Source organism: Molothrus aeneus, chromosome 3 (genome assembly GCF_037042795.1).
Source record: "Molothrus aeneus isolate 106 chromosome 3, BPBGC_Maene_1.0, whole genome shotgun sequence".
Classification (NCBI taxonomy): Eukaryota; Metazoa; Chordata; class Aves; order Passeriformes; family Icteridae; genus Molothrus; species Molothrus aeneus.
In genome coordinates, this window is record NC_089648.1 from 111,270,512 (window position 1) to 111,291,741 (window position 21,230).

Consider the following 21,230-nt stretch of genomic DNA (forward strand, 5'->3'; position numbering starts at 1 on the left):
TGGGTGGGAAAGGACCTTAAAATTCATTGCATTCCACCCCCTGCCATGGGCAGGGACACCTTCCACTAGCCCAGGCTGCTCCAAGCCCCCTCCAGCCTGGCCTGGAATGTTTCCAGGGATCCAGGGGCAGCCACAGCTCCTCTGGACAACACAGAACTTCAGCAGTGGCTGTGGTGTGGCTGCTGGAGCTGGAACTGTCACACTCCTGTCCTGGGGAGGTCTCCTAAGGCAGTGCTAGAGATACAGACACTTGGGAAAAAGTCAGGTTTTGAGCTTGCACAAACAAGATTTCTCACTCACAGCCTTTGGGTTTTGCTGCAATCCCAACTAATGGGAGATGGGAAGAGTTTTTACAGCTTTAAATGTGAGGGTAAAGTGCCAGCATCTGTTCCAGGGGCAGACCTGAGTGACTACAAACTACTTCACATTACACTGGATTTCCACCTACTCACTTCAGGCTGGGGACAGGGACAGAATATTTGATCAGACTCCTGTGCAGCTTAGGAATTTTACTGATGTTTTAGTAAATTATGCCATCTATATTTAAGTCAAAGTATTTTTTTTTAAAAATCAAATATATTCTGTAGCCCTGTTTATCTCGTTATCCATGAAAGATTCAAAGTTTCAATGCAGCTTTGAGCTTGGCTCTTGATTAATTCCCAGCCCACCAGGGAAAAGAATTCTGCTTGGGAGGACAAGCCTCAAATCACAGCCAAGCAGAGCAGTTTGCAAACGCTGTTTCAAGGAGCACATCAATAAATAAGGTCAACACATGGAGGAAGGAGAACTCCAGCTCTCCTTTGGGGAATTCTGCTAGCCCAGAGCCACACATCTCTTGCTACCAGCAGGCCCTGCTGGGGTTCAGGGCTCTGTTTTGCTTCCAAAGGCTCTTTAACGTGCTACAGACAGTGCTTTGTCTCATTAGCTTGTAATTTGCATTAAATGATAAAATGGTTTGGGTTGGAAGGGACCTGAAAGATCATCCCATGCCAACCCCTGCCGTGGGCAGGGGCACCTTCCACTATCCCAGGTTGCTCCAAGCCCTGTCCAACCCAGCCTTGGACACTTCCATGGATCCAAGGGCAGCCACAGCTTCTGTGGGAAACCTCTTCCAGTGCCAGCTCCTCTGCCCTGGAGCACACAGGAGGTTCATGTGGATTCCAGAATGGTTTGGGTGGGAAGGAACCTTAAAGCCCATCTCATCCCACCCCCTGCCATGGGCAGGGAGACCTCCCAATATCCCAGGCTGCTCCAAGCCCTGTCCAACCCGGCCTTGGACACTTCCATGGATCCAAGGGCAGCCACAGCTTCTCTGGGAATTCTATTCCAGACTCTCACCACCCTCCCAGGGAACAATTCCTTCCCAATATCCCATCCATCCCTGCCCTCTGGCAGTGGGCAGCCATTCCCTGTGTCCTGTCCCCCCATCCCCTGTCCCAAGTCTCTCTCCAGCTCTCCTGGAGCCCCTTTAGGCTCTGAGGTCTCCCTGGAGCCTTCCCTTCTCCAGCTGAACCTCCCCAGCTCTCCCAGCCTGGATCCAGAGCAGCTCCATGGCCTCCTCTGGACTCAGTTCCACATCTTTCTGAGGCTGGGTTTTCTTCAGTGACCTTCTGGCTCCAGGTGCTTTGATCCTGGATCATGCTGGCACACATGTGCTGCTGCTGTGCTGCTCCTCAGAGCCAGGTGGTGCCTGGACCCACTTCAATCACAGCCCAAATCCACCTTCATCCCCTTCTCTTCTCCCCCTCAAGTTTCCCCACAAAGCTCTGTGCTTTGGGACCTGAACACAGAGCAATTCCTTGCATCCCAAAGTCACTGGGAACGTATTTGTTACACAGAGATGCAGCAGCACTGGCAGATCTGAGAGAATTGGATATTCCCCATCAAAAGAGCTTTTTTCCCTCATAAGGAAATCAGAATCACAGCTCCTCACTTTCTTCTGACACTGGCACACACTGGCTGGTGTCTCCTGCCACTCCCACATCCCCAGCTGCCTCTTCTTCTGGCCAGCACATCCCACAGCTCAGCCAGCAAGGCTCAAACAGAGCCTCACCTCTGCTCCCAGTGCTCTTGCCACCCTTTTCCAGAGCAGACTTTGGGATTTCTCACTGTCTGATGAAGCCCAGGGAAGTTTTCCATCATTGCCACACCAAACCATCCTTGTAGAGGAATGGTACAAACTCCCAACAGGGAAGTTTTCCATCACTGCCACACCAAACCATCCTTGTAGAGGAATGGTACAAACTCCCAACAGGATTAAACACCCAGTCTGGAGATGGGCTTAGCAACAGAGGGATGGATGCCTGGAAGCTGCTCAGGGTTAACCCTCCTGTGAGAAATCCCAGATTTGGGCTCTTTTAAAAACTGAGATTTAGAAAAACGGGAAGAAAGCAGAGTTATTATGAGACCAACACACACCTTCAGAAAGGACATGCAGAATCTCCCTGTGACCCAGCCACTCCACAGTGTCACCATCCACCTCCCCAAATCAGGCCCACAACAATTCCCTCCTCTGGAACCACACACGCTCCCAAATGTTGGTCCCCAACATTCCCCACAGCGCGTGGCTCGAAGGTGACACGAAGCAACTCCTGTGTGTGTCAAGTCCCCAAAAAACCAGCAGGGCTCCAACACAACAGATGTGCAGATGAGAGCCAGGTACAAAAAGCCATTATCTTCCATCAACACAAATGCATTTTTCTTTCACAAATAACACCCATTAGCAGCTCCAAGGAGAACAATCCCCGCTCCGAAGGAGGACGCGGTTTTTTCGGCAGACACAATGCAAAGATTTTGTAGAATTCGCAGGTTCAAAAGCACTAATGTGAAAGATTATTTCGCAATTAACCAAGCAATTTTCTCTCCTCATTGTTCCCGGACCATAAGGGTTTTTAAATGTGAGCAGAAGGATTTATTCATCACAATAATAATAAAAGGAAATATTAAATCAATGAATCTCTTTGCATGCAGCATAAAGCTCACATTGCTATTAAGCTCAGTAGCATCCTGTCACATAAACCACACGCAGTTTGTGTATTTAAGCACCATCTCCCTCTTTTATTTTTCCCTTCCCTAATTTGTAAGGCATTATCCTTCCATTTGTCCTCTAAACACAACCAGATTCAGAGCACTCAGTTCTTGTTAGCAGCTCTCTGCCCTTGCTCTCTTTATGAGGGGAGATTTATATTTAATTCTGATTTTTAACAACGGCCAGTGAAGGAGATTATGCTGGGATGACAAGGAAGACCTAAAATAAATAAAAATTTGGAGTAGAATTCACTCCTTACAAGTCAATGTCCAAGTGAGTACATTTTTCATGGGTCTGAAAATGAATGTTGGCTTTTGAAGGTGTCACTTCTTCAGTTTGGCTGAGAAAAAAAAATAATCAACTCAAACATATGCAAAAGTCAGCTACAACCTTGGGAGCATGGAAGCTCTCACAATCATGTCAGCCTTGGCTTGTAATTTCTTCTCTGCCAACCCTTGTAACATAATGTGAGAATTGAGTTTTGAGGTCTTTGCAGTCGACACTAATTCAGTGGGTCCCTCTTTTGTTTTAATAAAAAATTCATCTGGCAAAGTGCAGAAACAGTTACTACTTAGGAATTTATAAGGTGTCAACTGTCCTCACAGGGAGGCACTTAAAAGAGCCTAAGCAAAGATTTCCAACGAGCAACAATCTTTAGCTTTCAGCACCAAAATTCACATTAGGCTCCTCAAAAGCAATTCTCATTCACTGAGTGCTAAATACCTGGCACCTCTTGTTTTTCCCCACTGATAAAAATACCCAAAAGAGGTACAGACACCTTCAGCCATCCCCCAGGACTGAAGCTGAGCTGACACAGACAACTCTAACATGCAAACCCCACCATGAACAAGCCCACTGTAGCTACATCTGTCTTACCATGATTGGGACGCCAATGTCCGGCCACAAGAGATCCTCGGAGGGAAGCTTGGGAGAGTTCCACACCACCACAACTTTGTTTAAGTAGGGGAGACCATTGAGCCTTTCTAGGGAGTTCATCAACACTTCCTCCCGCTCGTAAGTCAACATCACCACCGTGAACTGCTCCCGCGGGACGTTGCCACCCAAAGCAGCCTGGAACTCCTTCCCAGAGCCACCTGCTCCTCCACCAATTGGTCGAAATCCAGTCCCAGACCCCAAAAATTTTGCTTCTGATGGTAAAACGGGGTCAAAGGGAGTGTAGGGGAAGAGGTGGAAAGGCCCCGGGGCAGAATTCCAATTCCTGTAGATATCCATCGCGGTGAGGGTGAAATTGCGGAGATATTTGGGAGAGGCGTAGGGTGGCTCTGTTTCCACAGGCCCCAAGTCCAGGTCACCATTGTCTGCCATATTGGGGTCTGTACCAGCAGCTTTGCCAGACCGGTGGGGGATCTCCACGGCGGGTTCTTCTCGGATAGGAGCAGCTGGGATTTGGATTCGAGTCCTTATGATGGCTAAGACTGTGCTGAAGACGTTGTCGGAGGTGGAGAAGTAGGTCTCCCACAAGAAGCGGCCCTGCCTCCTCATGGCAAGGAGATCGTTGTCAGAAATGCTTCTCAGAAGAAAGTGCACTTCTGTGATACGTGGCTTTGGTATGATTAAGGCTGCCTCGTTCCACCGGATCACGTCGTTGTAGGGTAGCTGAACTTGCTCTCCGAGAACCACCGGGATGGCCCCGACTTCCAGAGCCTCAAACAGTCTCATGGTACACCCGGCGGAGATCACTAAATGGGTGTCCCCGGGGGTGATGATCAGTGCAAAAGTAGAAAGCTTCAGTAGCTCTAGTCTGTCTTCCCTTTCTCCACACAGAGCCCACTCAGTGGGCAGACTCGCCTTAGGCTGGTTCTTACACGTGAACTCCACCAGAACAAAGTCCAGCTTGCTGTCCTGAACAGCCTTCAAGGTGGTGATGATCCGGTCGTCGTAGTCGGCCGGGGCGTTGCCTTCGATCTCCTCTTCGAAAGAGCGAACCTCCTGCAAGCTGGAGCGGAGGGACTCGATCTTCTCCCCCTGGAAACTGAACAGGTACTTACGCTTGACCGGCACCTGGGGCGGGATCTCCAGGAAGTTGGGCTCGGACATGGCGTGGACCAGAGGTGACACCACGATGTCAAAGCCCGGTCGATACTGGGCGTCGTAAAAGGTGGACTGGGCGATCATGGCGCGCCCCGTGCTGATGTTGTAAATGAAGTTCTGAGTTTCCGACTTCCTCGATAGATTGATGATGAGATGGTTGTGTCCATCAGTCCTCCAATATGGCAAAGAGTGCAACTGTTGCTCTAGTTCAGTAGGTTTTGGCATAACGGGCTCTTGCATTTCCCCCACTAAAATTATATACACACAAGCAATATTTGCATTTTCAGTGACATAAACATTAGTTCTGACAGTCGCCTCAAAGGCCTGTTTAATTAAAGGGTCTAAGGAACTACCAAAAGGGTAATCGTCACTGTTGTAGACATAGACTGGAAAGCCAGACGTCAGCGGGCAGCGTGAGTAGTCAAAGCAGTTGTGCAGCCTGCAGTTCCTGTTGGATTTTGGCAGGGGGAAAGTCGCATCGTCCTTATCTGGCAGCAGCCGGATGGGCAAGGAGAGCTTGGGCTGGTTCTGAGCCATCAGCTCTTTGTAGGAATGCTCAGTCTGACTGATGACGTTCTTCAGCTGCAGCAGGTCCTGCTTGGCATTTTCAATGCTCTTCTTGCAGGCCTCGATCTTCAAGTTGAGCTTGGCGATCTCGCTGTTGAGCTCCTGTCGCTTGGCCTCGAGCTGGAGCAGCTCCTCGCTGACCGACTCGCGGATGCGGCACAGGTCCTGCACGTGCTTCACCTCGCACAGCTCGTTGCCGGTGCGGGGGCCGAAGATGCGCTTGCCGGCATCGTCCGCGTCGTCGATGGTGGTCAGGTAGTAGTGGGCGATGAGGGGGAAGAAAACGAGGATGACGAAGAGGGTGAAGCTAAGCCAGGTGAGCCGGATCCGACTGGACCACCTCAACACCCACGGCTGGCCTCCGTTCCCCACTCCCCCATTGCGCAACATCGTATAGCCAGTCATGAGTTCCAAAGTCGCCACGCGCGCAATCACGTTGGATCAGTAGCCATAACCAAAAGAGTTTTTACAGCGAACCTCTCAAAGGGAAATGTTATTGTGCCTGCTCAACAAGAAGCCAATGGAAGGGGAATTTCATCTTCTTGCCGTGCCGGCGGCTCTTCCACGGTCGTTTTGCTGCAGGCGCAACTTCTGACCCCGTTAGACTCGATCATTGACCTACTCGCCCACCCCCAGCCCACCCTTGGTCCGCGGGCAACCTTTGCTGGAAGTGTCACAGCGTTGTCATGGTGATTCAGAGTCACAACCGGCAGAAGAAAAACGCAGTGGGACCGAGCCAAACTCTACCGCGGCTGCCGACATCCTGCATTACCATCCAATGAATATGCAGAGGCAGCAGCCGTCGTGCAGACGGAGCCAGAAGGGACTGGTAGCACTGTCAGTCTCTGTCATCGCTGCTGGGAGGGTGAAGCTCTGCCATTCCTACAAGAGAACAACCACACGGTCAGGCAACACAACCAAAACGACCCACTAGTGACCTAAGACATGGTTAGATTTAAAAGCAATTGTCCTCTCTCAAAAGAACAACCTCTGGGCTGTCACCTGAGAAGGTGGCGGGATCCATGAGATGTGGACACACAGCTTGCTCCAGGTGCTCTGCTCCTCATTAGGGTTGTGTAGGGTTGCTCCAGACCACACAACCTCCTCAGCTCTGGACCTGGATCCCTGTTTTTCCCACCTCTCCTCACATCCAAACCAGAGGCGCTGACGTACACCTGCTCTCCCTGCCCGCCCTGCTGTGATCCCGGGATGCAGCAGTGCTGGGAATTTGCACTGCATAACTGAGTGTAATCGCCATTGTTCTGCTCTGGTGACTAGAGCTGATGAGGAATTTTTAGATGAAGTGTTTTGCTTTCATTTCCTGCTGGAAAATTTTGATTCATTGCATGAGGAAGTTTAAAGGGAACGTACTTGTGTTGGTTACGATTTAAATGGCTGGCTGTGTATGAGGGAATTTCTGGTCAACACTAGAAAAGTTTACACCGTACATCAAAGCAAAGATGCTGAAGTTAGGATCTGTTGGGAGCCTCTTGGGAGAAACTGTTCCTTGTGAGGGTGGAACAGGGTGCCCAGAGAAGCTGTGGTTGCCCACAGATCCCTAGAAGTGTCCAAGGCCAGGCTGGACAGGGTTTGGGGCAACCTGGGATAGTGGAAGGTGTCCTTGCCCATGGCAGGTGGAACTGGGTGAGTTTTAAGGTCCCTCCCCACCCAATCCATTCTGTGATTCTATGGAATTCAGCTCTGACTCAGCTCTAGGCCAAGAGATTTAAATCTAGGCCACATCAATATGCTGTCACTAGAAAATCTCCCCTTTTGTTGGCATCCTCCAAGGTATTGAAGCTTCTGGGATATTCTTTCATACACTGGACTTCCCGCAGCACTGATGAATATAGAGCTGGGCTTAGCACCATCTCCTGCACGGCCTCAAGAGGAGCTCATTCATTTCCGTTTCAATTTTTAATTAGAAGAAAGTCATCCACGCTGGTGACGGTCATTTTTCACTAAATCTATTTAATGCCCTTCTCATCTACTCATCAAGAATTCCCAGAAAGAAGGTGAGGATGCAAATCTCAGCTGAAAGAGAGAGCTGGAAATGGGCCAAGGCAAAAAAGTTCACCTTAAAGCAGCAAAGAGAAGTCAGGAGGAATTTTCGGCCTTGTACTCAACACACGTCAGAGAAAATAAAGGGGAAATTTGATTTTAACCATGAAAAATCATCATGAAGAGGGGAAATATGTGGGGTAATAAAGCACAATCCCCAGGGCTATTGATACACAGCCATTTGTTGTCACTTACTTAACACCCCACGATTAAATGGGATTTCCATCCCCTCCCACCAACGTGACCCACAACCCAGTTGCACAGCAGAATGAAGGCCTAAAACTAAGGCAGATTTTAAATTCATGACATTGGCAAACAGCAGTGGCGTAAATCTCAGAAAGCCAGGAGGATAAAGCGGCTAAAAAGTCAGCAAAAGGCTAAATCAGCTTTCTTGGATCTTGGCAGCACATGGCTGTGGGCAGATGGGAGGCTCCAGCCTCTGGGACTGCTCTGCCCAGCAGCAGGATTTTAGCAACCAAAGGCAAAAAAACTAATAATAATATTAATTTTTTTTTAAGTTTTAATTTTATTTTTCATTCTTTCTTTCCCCCCCTTTTCAGGCCCTCTGCAGGAAGCAAGGCTCATGCTGGGTGTGTGTGTGCCAGTCCCTGCTATTTCAGGTCTCACGGGGGCTGCAAAGATCCTCCAGTTGCCACCAGTTTTCTGCAAACAGCTGGCCAGGAGATGAGCTGCCCTAATAATGCTTTTCCTGAGAGAAATGCCAAAGCACACACTCACTTGAACACCACCAGAATCTAAAAATCAGCTTAACTTCAAGGGGAAAACAAGCTTTGCTGGGTTTTTTTTTATTTGGGGTGCCATGGGGTAAGTGGGGTCAAACGCTGCAGGGTGTTGAGGCAACACAGAAATCATAAATGTGGGCACTGGAGCCCCAAAGGTAAGACTGCATCAAAACCTTATTCCTTTGTGGCTACTTTGGCTTTTTATAAACCATAATTGGTAATGAAATGGCAAACTGGACTCCCTAAAATGGCAACTGGGGTCCCGGAAAAGCCAAATCCATCACCCCACGCCTGATCCTCAGCAGCTGTTCTGCCACAGTGGCTCCTCTGCTCCTTCTCTTCCTTGACACAGAACAAAATTCATCCTCCTCACCTCAAAATATGGGTTGTGAATTAAAAACATCTGTGTGCTCAGAAGTCTAAGGTTGCCAATGTGACTCCATTGCTCTCCTGGAAAACACCACAAGGGAAAGACCAGAGCAGGCTGAGGACGGATTTAAAATGCACCACACGTGGCTTGGGATTAGCTAAAAGTATGGACTGTCAGTATGAAATATGTGCTGGTGATAAAATGAGCACTTTAAACACACTCCTGGACTCTTCTTCACTATTAAGACTTTATTCCTCATCAACTCAATAGAGCCTGAGGTTGTCACACTTTGCCATTTAGGACTTGTAAAAAAAAGACAAAGTAAAAACCCAATCTGTGATTTTATCAAGAGAAACTTCAGGGCTGTGTTTATCAGCCCTGGGGAAAAAGGCTGCTGATTTCCCTTCATTCCCAAAAAGAAATCTGGGAGGAGGAGAAGCAGGATAGCTGCTGAGCTTTCCAGCCAACTCATCCCTCTCACTCCCAAGTACTGTTTAGTTCTTTAAACTCACCAAACTCCACGCTGAAAACTCTTGTTGGTGTTATAGCACAATGTTGCTGCCTGATGGAGCTGATTACACACACACAGAAAGAGGCAGGAAGAGCTCTTAGGGGATCAGAAGATCAATAATTACCAGAGCCTCTTCCCAAATGCCAACCTGACTGAATTCTCAGGCACCACAGGTCTGCACACTGCAGCTCCTCCTCCCACCAAACTCAGCTGCTCAGAGCACATTGTCAAAGCCTGGGCTGCATTCCCAGCTTTCCTCAGCTCCACAGCAGGCACTCCCTGTGCCAGTGGAGTTATGGGAATTACCTGAGGTTCTCCCTCTTTTTGCATTTCTAGAAATAACCCAGCTGGTCTGATCTGTGAGTGTTTGTGGAGCCATTACTCTGCAAATATTCCAAGACTTGAGCACACCTACTCCTCCCTGCTTACACCTCTGTTACCCATCTTGCTATAAAATCAGGGAAATACTGCTCCTTTCTCAGCATATTTGTGAACAGAGCCTGGAAAATTTAAACTTAGGGTCCTTCAGAGCTCAGCAGAGCAATGCACAACCATGAGGCAGAACATGACTGCACCGTGGGGAGGAAAATCCACAGGGATCCTCCTGCACCTGCTAAATCAGAGTTCCCAAACTCTCTGTGTGCATCCATACTCATCCTGAGTCCCTTTCCTTAAGAAATGGATCCTCCTGCACCTGCTAAATCAGAGTTCCCAAACTCTCTGTGTGCATCCATACTCATCCTGAGTCCCTTTCCTTAAGAAATGAGGGGTCTACAGTATTATCATCCACAAAGTTCTGCTGCTCTCCACGGAGAACAAACCCACCTCTGCCACGCCAGCTCCCTCCTGGCAAACAGACAAGGACCTCAGGGAGTGTGGAAGTGGCTCCCATGCTTTATCTGGGCTTGGAGAGACACCTTCTATTGCCAAGTCTCTCTTTCATCAGCATTAGGAATGAAATCAAAGAGAGAAAATAAAAATACAGCACATTCTCCCCTTCAGAACAGGCCGTAGTGGAAGAAAATGAACTCCAAACAACCCTTCAGCAATGATAGCTTTCTGTCTCCTAATGCTCTCAAAGGGAAGGATTACATCCCAAATCTCCCAATCACTTTGGGAACAGGAGCAGTTGAACAAGGAGAATAAATCTATCAGGTGTGTGCTTTAAGGTACAGTTGGTTGGGAGCAGATCCATCAAAGGAGCAGATGGAAAATTCACTCTGAAATTGCAAGCAGCAGTCTTAGGGATCATCCTGAGGGATTTGTACCATCTCCAGAGCTCACAGGTACAGAGCAATTCCCCCAGGCTGAGATCAATGCTGTTATATGCACAGGTAAAAGGTTCTGTAATCTGGAAATTCCAGGGATAAACTGCAGCCCTGCCTTCAGGGAGTTTTATCCAAAGCAAGGAACATTCTGCACGTTTGCAGCTCCACGCAAAGCCAAACCTGCTCCCGGCCCTGCTCCTCATCCACATGGGCATGTGTGGGGTAAAGGGATCCTGGAAAAATGCTCCAAGAGCCCCTCCATGTGCTCATCCTGGAAAAGTGGGAAACCAGACGTGCTGAAGAAGGCAGGGGCTTTAGAAGTGACATTTGAGGAATTCTGAGTTTCCCACATCAAGTTCTTGAGGAAGAAGGGCACTCCTGCCACCACAGCACACAAGTGATGCTCTCCTCTCTCCTCCCAGCTGCAGGGAATGATGAAGGGAAAAGCAGGAAGAGCCAACAGATCAACACCTGGCTCCAAGCAGGTGGAATTTTGGGGCTTTGGATCATGGATTGGTTTACACCACACCAGGTCTGGTGGCAACAGACAGGGTTCAGCTGTTTCAAAGGGAGAAAAGGATCATCCTGCAGGAGTTAGGAGGGCTCAGGGAAAGAGCTTTAAATAGGATTTGAAGGAGGATTTGAGACTAACAGATATCCAAAACTCACTGGACAATGCCCACGTTCAGAGACATCTCGAGGTCCCTTCCCACCTAAATGATTGCATGGCTCAGTGTCCAGGCTCCCAAGGGGAAGCAATTCAGAAATGTGAGGGGAAACCTGGAGTTAAGATGTCCTGGGCCTTCCCCCAGCTCCAACACCACCTCTCTCCAGCACCCAGAGGAAATCAGGCACCCCCAGGCCCCCATCTCTGTCTCTACAAAGCAAAGGTGACCTCAAACTCTTCAAGGCAGATGAGTGAAGAACTGAGTCTGGCTCTCAGCTTTGTGTTCTCATCTGGGCACTGGGACAAGGGCGTGCTCCAGGAGAGGCTCAGTGTTGAGAAAACACAGAAACCTCTCCCCCAGGTGCTCACAGATACCTGAGCTCTGCCCTCTGCCAAAGGCTGTCCCCGCTCCTCGGCCCAGCTCAGCCCAGTGCTCCACAAACACTCCTTTATTCTGATGAAATCCTGCAGACAGGAAAACCACATCCTGGTTTTAGAGAGCAGGTAATGGAGGTGTGGAGAAACAACTTGCCCAAGGTCACTTGAGAGGCTGAGCCAGCTTGGGATTCACTCCACATCTCCTCGTCCTGTCTGCAAGATCATCCATCTTCCCAGCCTGCCTTCTTCCAGTGGATTCCTTCTCCAGTGCCTTTCTGCTTTTTGCATAATGCATAGTGAAATCTACTTTACATATAGAGCTTTTAGCTCTTAAATTTATTATTTAGTGTTGTTTTCTGGTAATAAAGCAGTCACAGTGTTTTATTTATTCTTCCAGGCTGTGCACAAGCACTTCTCTGCTCAAAGGAACATCCGGCATAGGAGCAAATCCTTCTGTGTCCTGTGGGATGGAGTGGCAGAAAATCCTGGATGCAGAATTCACCCCTCTCCTCTCCAAAGCTCAGAGCAAGGGACCAGAGGGCAGAGTTTTCCAAGAAAGCTGGAAAATCCCTAAAACCATCCTGGCTGATGTTGCAGTGCTCACCACATTCCCACTGACAAAGTGCTGGAGATATTTTGGGACGTGGGAAGCAAACCAAGGATGCTCCAGGATGCAGTGGCACAAGCTTTTACTTGCTTCTAAAAGGGATAAATTAGGTGTGGGAGGAAGCAAAGCCTCTCTCTGCTTTTACCTTGAAGTAATTAATGAACAAGAACTCTCTTGAGGTTAAACCACAGCCAAGAGCCGGGCGCTCCCTGTCACATGAAAGAAGCATGAGGAGGAGGTCAACTCCAGGCAGGAAGAGAGGACTGGTTTCCCAAACCCTGACTCCATGAGACAGCTCAAATCCTTGGTATTCTTTGTGGTTTCCAGCCCTAGATTGCTCAGGCACGTTATTTTCCCCAAGGCAAAACCACAAAACTCTCTCACCTCCCCTGAAACGCCCTCGTTGCTGCTCCCACAGCTGGAAATAACCACGTGGCAGGTTCAGGCTCCTGCTCTCCGACAGAAGCTTCAGGTCATCATTAAGCACAAATTTAAAAGTTTCATTGTCCTGGGGAAGTGATAAGGAAAAGGAAATACTGCTTGAAAAGCACAGAAACACGCAGAGAGTTTAACAGCATCTCACTCAGCAGGGTGGGTCTCTATGGGAAATAATCCATCTGTGTGGGGTTTATGGAAGTTTGCCCCTTTCCTGCATACAGGGAATAAAGTTCTGGAGACTCAGCACCTCCACTGAGAGGCCTCTAACAAACATGAAACCACACAGATGGTTTCTTGTGCACCTCAGGGCAAGGAGGCAGCTCAGCACTGAGTCCTCACAACCCAGGGACAGTGGGAAGTTCACATCCAGGGAAAGCCAAGAGAAACCTGGGAGCCCTGGCTGCTACATCTGAGCAAGGTTCAGTGACATTCATCAGTGCCACATGGCCAAATTAACCACCTCCAAATGTACCTTCCCTCCCTGAAACAGCTCCTTCACCTGCTCCCATGTTATCCCTGCTGCTGTGCCCAGCTCCAGCTGCTCCCTCCTCTCTCAGCTGCATGGGGTCAATGTCAAGATCAGGGTCTTCTGCACTTTCTGGAGATGCTTCATCACCACCTAAATGGGAGCTGTTCTGTTCCAGACAGCCTGATCAATCACACCAGAAAAATTAAATTACCTGAAGTGTTGGATCACCCATATTTATAGAGCAGGTGGGGCTTTATCCCACACAGTTTATTGCAAAGCAAGCTGGAAATTCATCACAGAATGGTTTGGGAGGGAAGGAACCTGAAAGATCATCCCACTCCACCCCCTAGCATGGGCAGGGACACCTTCCACTATCCCAGGTTGATCCAAGCCCTGTCCAGCCTGGCCTTGGACACTTCCAGGGATCCAGGGGCAGCTACAGCTTCTCTGGGAAGCCTCTGACAGGACCTCCCCACCCTCACAGGGAACAATCCCTTCCCAATATCCCATCTATCCCTGCCCTCTGGCAGTGGGAAACCATTTCCCTGTGTCCTGTCCTTCCATCCCTTGTCCCCAGTCCCTCTCCAGCTCTCCTGGAGCCCCTTTAGGCCCTGGCAGGGGCTCTGAGCTCTCCCTGGATCCTTCTCTTCTCCAGGTGAGCACCCCCAGCTCTCCCAGCCTGGCTCCAGAGCAGAGGGGCTCCAGTCCTTGGAGCATCTCTGTGTATCTCCATTTCTCCTTCCTGAGCAAAGCTGAACCAGGGCTTGGAGCAACTGGGGACAGTGGAAGGTGTCCCTGTCCATGGCAGGGAGTGGAACAAGATGAGCTTTAAGGTCCTTCCCATCCAAACCTGGGACAGTGGAAGGTGTCCCTGTCCATGGCAGGGAGTGGAACAAGATGAGCTTTAAGGTCCTTCCCATCCAAACCTGGGACAGTGGAAGGTGTCCCTGCCCATGGCAGGAAGTGGAACAAGATGAGCTTTAAGGTCCTTCCCATCCAAACCATTCTGGGATTCTGTAACACCTAACCAAGGTCCCTGCAGGACACTCCACTCCACAGGACGTGCAGATGTGGACGTGGCCAAAAACTTCAAAACACCCCAAGAAGAAAGAACACAGCACATGAGGTTTGTGTGTGCGCCTGATGAAATCATTAACCAGCAGCAGAGTGGATGATAGGAGACAAGCAGCACCACAACCCATGGTAATTAAATTCCTACAAAGCGCTGCCACCGCTTGGATTTGGGATGCTGGATCACGGATCATTCCACACACGCTGTGCTCTGCCTTGTCACTGCTGCCCAGTGCTTCCCTTCCAAGAGATCAGCAAGAAATACAACAAAAAGAAACCTCTTCTCAAGCTGTTCCTGGCTGGAGAAGACCAACACACTTGGAAAAGGCAGGAGGGGAGATGGCAAACCTCACTCAGACGTGCATCCAGCATGGAAACTGCTCCTACTGAGACAGGAAGGTAGAAAATATCCAGAAGATGCTGCAGGGCAGATGTAGCAATAACAGCAGTTAGGAAGGGCAAAGTGACACTGTTCTGTTTATTGGAAGGCTAAGAGAGAGGTCAGGCAAGGAGGGATCCAAGGAACCTGACCAGAGCTGGAGGTGAAGGAAGGAATTAACTTTAAAGCTGCACAAGGTGGATTCAATCACCGAGCAAGATGAGATGGGCTTTGGAAAGCCACGGGTCATAAAAGTTAAGCTGAGGGTTAGATTGAGCCTGCAGAGAAAGAAATTGATCAATTTAAGACCTACTCATCAGATATTTAATAATGCAGCATTGGCCAAAGGTCTCTGCTCTGGAGCAGCACCCTCCTGCCCCCAGGCCTGTGCTTGTGCTTCTGTGATGGGAAGTGCTTTAGGATCGTCCCAAGTCAGAGGTGATTCTGCCTGCTCCCAGGGCTGGGAACTCAGGGATATTAGGAAGAATACAGCAGGACTCTCAGTTTAAGGGCTGCAAACTTAATGAGCAAACACAGCACTTCTTTTGACCTCAAAATTTACTTCTTAGGATAAAAGAGAGGTCTTAAAATTAAAAAAAGCACGATGAAATGCTTCTACCAATGGCAGTACTGCATGGAGCCTCTTCCTTAGCATCCCAGAGCAGATGTGCTGCACTCAAAATGTCTTTGTCTATTAAAACTGTGTCAGCTTCAGAGACTCCAAAACTCCCTGTGGCATAAACAGAATTTCTAATGAACAGCTGCAGGATACAGGAGTGGCCGCACAAAATGCAGCTGCTGAGATGGTTTTCTTTGCCCCCCTCTCTCACCAGCTTTTCCCTGCTGTCCAAATCCCACTTCCACCCATTTGGGTCTTTCCTGTCCTCCCTCTCTCACAGCTCTGCAGCCTCACTGTTCCTTCTGCACCCTCCACACATCTCCTGGTCCAAAAGAACCCTCGACCTCTCTCCTGCTGGAGTTTTGCTGCTGCTTTCCCTGCTCGCACCAAGGAAGTGCAAAAGGGACAAATTAAGGAGAAAAATGTTATCAAAAAAACCAAACCCTGTAATTCCAGAGAACAAGAGCAATCCTCAGGGAAGGATTTTTCCTGAGTAAATTGAAGCTCACTAATAGATTTCTTAGCTCCCACGCTGCCTTCCAGGCCAAGGCACCAAAGCATGGCTCCTTGTGTGAGCTGAGGGAGCACTTTTAATATGCCTTTGAAACCCAAAACTTGTCAAGCTTAAAGCCTGGTCCAAATGCACTTCCCAGCTGCTCTCCTGAATTTAATGGTGTCCTCTTAGCTGGAGAAGGAGCTGGAATGATTATTTAGTCAAGTGCTTGTAATGGCCCTGCAATGCTCAGCGTGGTATTTTGAGAAAAATATCTGTGGTGTCAACGTGCCCCCGTGAGTTCTGGGAACAGCAGCACAAATAAGCTGAGTTCTTAATGTTTGATGCCTTCAGTTTTCCATGGGGTTCTCCAGTACTCCATAAAGAGTTTTCAGTTCCTTATTTCCAGAACATTTATACGGAGTTACTGCTTTGGTGAGCTCCATCCCTCAAACCTGAGTGCAAACAGCTGATGGATTCAACAGTTTTTGGAAGACTAACAGGTAAGAGCAGATGCCAAAGCCCTGTTTTATTAGAACCCTCTGACAACATTAAAGAGCATCTAAAGCTAAGCAATGTGTCTTTTAAAGGAAATTTTTATTAACTGGTATCGAACATGAAAGCCAATTAATACCTTGTGGCTTTGAGACAATCTGTCTGCTGCAATCACAGCAAGCCCAAATGCTTCAGCCACGAGTGCTGAGGCTGCTGCTGTCACTGAGCACCTCAAAGCAGCCAAGTTCTTGCAGAGTTAGTGGTTTAACAGCTCCCCTGGACTGGCAGCAGGATTTTCAGGACAGAGCTTGTTGGTAGGGTTTTGAATAGTTCACATCACAAATGTGATTCCATGGCCAGGAGGGGAAATTCCCAGAGGAACCATGGATACTGTGGGAACACCCTGCACTCCAGAGAGCACCCAAATAACCCTCACCATGCAGTCCCCCCTGCCTGCCCACAGCACAGGGTGGAGGGAACCCAAATGTCAGCAGAGAGGGCACATCTGGGAAGGCTGGAGCTCCTGTTGGCTCCCAAATCCTCCAGGCAGGAATCTCCAACACACAGCAGCTATTGTTGGAGGGAAGAGGGGCCAAATGTCCTCAGAGCAGCTCAAAAAATGGGCCACAGTGCCAGCACAAGGCTCATGCAGATGAAGGAACTGCTTCCAACACAAGCTGCTGTCTCCCAGCCATCATCCCAAAGATCAGACTGGTTCCAACTCACGGAACTGGTTCCAGCTCACTTCAGGGACCATTTGGAAAATAGATGGTGAGAGGTGCTAATGGATGAGCAATCCACAAACGCCTCTTCTGGCCATTCCCAGTAGTTATTTTGGACAGAAGAGCCAGCCCCAAGCTGTGCCATCTCACTCTCATCTCAGTGCTGGTTCTGATTGCACAAAATTTCCCTGAGGGACAGCAGAGCTCTCTCCCTTTCAGCCTCACACCATCCCAGGCTGGACAGTGTGTGAGTTTTCTATTGCCACCCACTGCACAAAGGCTGCTGGTGGTGGCCAGAGGAAACACCTGATGGAAAAGGGAAGCCATTCCCAGAGGTGGGAAAGCTGCTGGCAAACACAGTTCCACTGTGAAGGTGCCACGAGGATGGACACGAAGGCATCAGCCTGGAACAAAGTCATTAAGATGGGCACAAAATTCACAACTCAATTTGGCCTCTGTAGAGAATCCAAAAAAAATATTAAGGAAGCACTAGGATGGCTGTGTTACATTGGAATAAAACAGTATTAGATCAGGCCAATGATCCGTTCACTTCAGCCCCTCACTCCTCATTTCCAGCCTCTTTGGTGTAAAATAACCATAAATCATGGGCATGGAACAGTTTATTCAGGACAATTTCCCCCAAACCATTAACAAATAGGAATTGTAGGAGCCCTTGAAGAATAACAGCTGTCCACCAAAATACCTTTTTTTTTTTTTAAGCAATCAATCACAGACATTCTTAATAGTACAGAGTCTGAGCTGTTAAAGAAAAAAGGGGGAAGGGGAAGGGAAGGGGAAGGGGAAGGGGAAGGGGAAGGGGAAGGGGAAGGGGAAGGGGAAGGGGAAGGGGAAGGGAAGGGAAGGGAAGGGAAGGGAAGGGAAGGGAAGGGAAGGGAAGGGAAGGGAAGGGAAGGGAAGGGAAGGGAAGGGAAGGGAAGGGAAGGGAAGGGAAGGGAAGGGAAGGGAAGGGAAGGGAAGGGAAGGGAAGGGAAGGGAAGGGAAGGGAAGGGAAGGGGAAGGGGAAGGGGAAGGGGAAACACACCAAGCACTCAGTTTCACAGCTTCCTGCAGCAGCAACTTCCACAGATGAGTTCTGCAAGTTGCCCAGAGCAGCTGTGGCTGCCTCTGGATCCCTGGAAGTGTCCAAGGCCAGGCTGGACAGGGCTTGGAGCAGCCTGGGATAGTGGGAAGTGTCCCTGCCCATGGCAGGGGATTGGAATGGGATGAGCTCTGAGGTTCCTTCCCATCCAAGCCATTCTGTGATTTTTAAGGGATTTCCTTTCCTTTCAAACCCAACACTCCTAATTTAGTCCCTGCTCCCTTCTCCAGCATTACACACATCCACAGGGATGTGGAATGACAGGACTCACACCCAAATCACAGCAGATCCAAAGGAACAACAGTCCCAAAGCCACCACGAGAACAAGAAGAGCCACCTTACCTTCTCCAAGCTGCCTGACATCCCACCACATGCTCCTCTCTGCACCAGGCAGCACAAATCTTTTCAATCCTGGCAGCCAGCAGAGTTGGCAGGGAAGCAGAAATACAAGGATCCTACTGCCAAGGGATAATTCCAGCACAAATCTGCACTTCTGCTATTGTCTCCCCCTTCCTGATGGACACCCTGGTTCTCCAGAACACTCCTTTTGTGGAGCAGCCCTCCCTCTCTTTTATCCAGCGTCCTCTCTAACATCTTTGTTCTGTTCCCATTCCACTCATTTCCCAAATTTGTGCCTAGTTTCCTTTTTATTTTTTATTTTTAATTGCTCTCAATATGTCACTCTATATTAGTCAACAGCAGATTTATTTAAACGTGTCAATGCTGTTGCTTAGCAGATCTGAGTGTGCTTTACCATTTCAGCCTCCTTCAGAGTCACATGTTCCCCTTCCCAGAGCTCCCCAGCATGTTTGGATCACCAGGAAGTTTGAGAAAAACAAAAATAAATCTGATTCTAAAGGCAGGCCACTGGCCTGCCTGGGAAAACTTCAGGAAAACAAAAAAAAAACACCTCCAAAAACAACCAAGAAGAGGAATTCTGCCCCAAAACCCACATGGTTGTATTTCTCTGTTAGGAAGCAGCACCAGGTCCTGGTTTTCTTCCATTTTCTACCTTTTACCCATGAGTTTCAATAGGAGTAATCAAGTAAATGATTATCCAGAGCTTTGGAAAGGGTCTGATACAGAGCCAGTATCAGCTTTCCCCTGCAGCAGCTAATTTTAGGAAATGGCCTTCAACCACTCTATAAAAGTCTGGGAACACCCAGGTGAGAGCATGTTCTGACCTTTGAAATTAGATTTGGGTCTTTGCTGAGGCAGAGAGAGAAGATAACGCGCAGCTAAAGCCCCCACAGGAGGTTTTCAGCTCAGGCTTTCTGAGCTCCCCACAGTGCTGGTGTTGATTTGGCCACTGCCCCCAGGTTCCAACTTGCACATTCACAGCTGAGTGACTGGAGAGCCCAGAGGCTCCAAGCAGCATCAGCTCCACACATAAACTGTGCCACAGCTGTCCCAAAATGCTGATGGAATCGCAGAATCATCAAGGCTGGAAAAGCCCTCTGAGATCACTGAGTCCAACTCACAACCCAGGGCTGCCAAGCCCACCCTAAACCATGTCTCCAAATGACAAAATTATGAAAAGGACTAAGCAAAACCAAGGAAACATCACCCTTCTGCGATCCACTGAAGCAGAACAAGCCCAAACTCCCAAGAGCACCCCAAAACCTGCCCTGTGGCCACCAGCAGATGCCAAGTCTGCACATTCATCAATGGCTCTGACTGTGAGATCATCTCCATGGCTTGGCTCCACTCCAGGTGCATTTCCCACGTTGCCCCTAAGCCAACCTCATCTTCTGCTGTCCCAAAATCTGCAGCTCAACCACCACCCTGCATCCCTCCCATCCACGCTGGTTTAGAATCCCAGAATCCCAGAGTGGTTTGGGTTGGAAAAGACCTTAAGGCTCATCTCCTTCCAGCAGGGATGCCACTCACTAGATCAGGTTGCTCAGGGCCCCATCCAACCTGGCCTAGGGGGAATTAAATCCCAGGAACTGATGCCATCAACACCATCTCCAGCAGCTGCTAATTCCACACTCAGAGTGCAGATCACATCCGAGAAATGAGGTTCACAACCTTGGGAACTGATACCACAACCTGAGACAGCCCAGCTGAAGACAAATCCCACAGCAGGACCTGCCAGAACGGCTGCTGATGGGTTTCCAAAAATAACCCAGTCCCCTTTCCACGGTGCCTGATGTCCATTTACTTACAGCCACCTAAAAATAGCCCTTCCCGTTTGGATCGATGACGGGAGCAGACAGAAGTGAAAGGAGCTCATCACTCCACAAACACGGGGCTAAAGGAGATAAAATACTTTGGAAATGCAGCACAGGGAACAATCCCACTCTGGCCTCGAGACAGCCAGCTGGATGGGCTTAATGATTCTTCTCCAGCACCAGCTGTGATTGAATTTATTTCCATTTGGTGTGATTAAAAAGAAAGAGACAGATAAAAGGGAGAACAAAAAGTCCAAGATTTCAAAAGACACTAAAAATAAAATAGTTTGTGCGCTCTTGGCACCCTACCTTGACAATTTTTATATGTGTCAAGCTCAATAACCCAAAAGGAAGGCACGAGTCATTTACAGGTGGGGAAACAAAGGCATGAAATGTTAAAATACCAATTCAATCATCAATAAAATCAACAGCAGGAACAGGTTTAAGGGGCAGGTGTTCCTGAGGCACCTGCCTATATCCATGCCCTAAAATCCTTGTGTATTTCCTCTTCCTGGAGCCATTTTAATAGTTTCCATTGCCTGGCAAGCTCAGATCAATGCTGAGGAGTTCAGTGGCTCCTCACCACGAGCTCCAGCCCATTTAGCTGATCAAAGGCTTTGCTCACACCTCGCGGGGAAAAGGCACTTCCTCAAAATTCCAATGTACAAGTTTAGCAGCAGGAGGCCTGAAATTAATCCCTTTATTTAAACATTAACAACTTTTAAGTGTCTCTAAGCAATTGTGAAGGTTTTATTAGAGAAGGCAATGAAAGCTCACGAGCAGCCAAGCCAAGAGGAAGCCAAGGTTACCTGCACTCACTTTCTGAGCATTAACTTTGACAGCACAAACTCACCCTGCAGAGGGGTTGTACCTGGAGTAAAGAGGACAGCAACACCTTGCTGCCAGCTGAAGCCTGTGGGCAAGGATGAATGCAGCAAATCCTCCTGGAATCTATTCCCATGGCCATGAAGGGTAAGGAGATGTGCTGTGGGCAAACTGAACCTCGTTGATTTGTCTTC

General features: G+C 48.8%; 1 protein-coding gene across 6 annotated transcripts in view; it reads right to left on the reverse strand.

Annotated features, from left to right (window-relative positions):
- Positions 1–21,230, reverse strand: part of EXTL3 (exostosin like glycosyltransferase 3) — a 150,433-nt gene that overhangs the window by 25,891 nt on the left and 103,312 nt on the right. For all 6 annotated transcript variants that reach the window (XM_066547633.1, XM_066547631.1, XM_066547634.1 and 3 more), the window contains one exon: positions 3,905–6,529. In XM_066547633.1, the coding sequence (XP_066403730.1) occupies positions 3,905–6,052 (2,148 nt within the window). In that variant the 5' untranslated portion in view covers positions 6,053–6,529. The remainder of the gene's footprint in view (positions 1–3,904; positions 6,530–21,230) is intronic.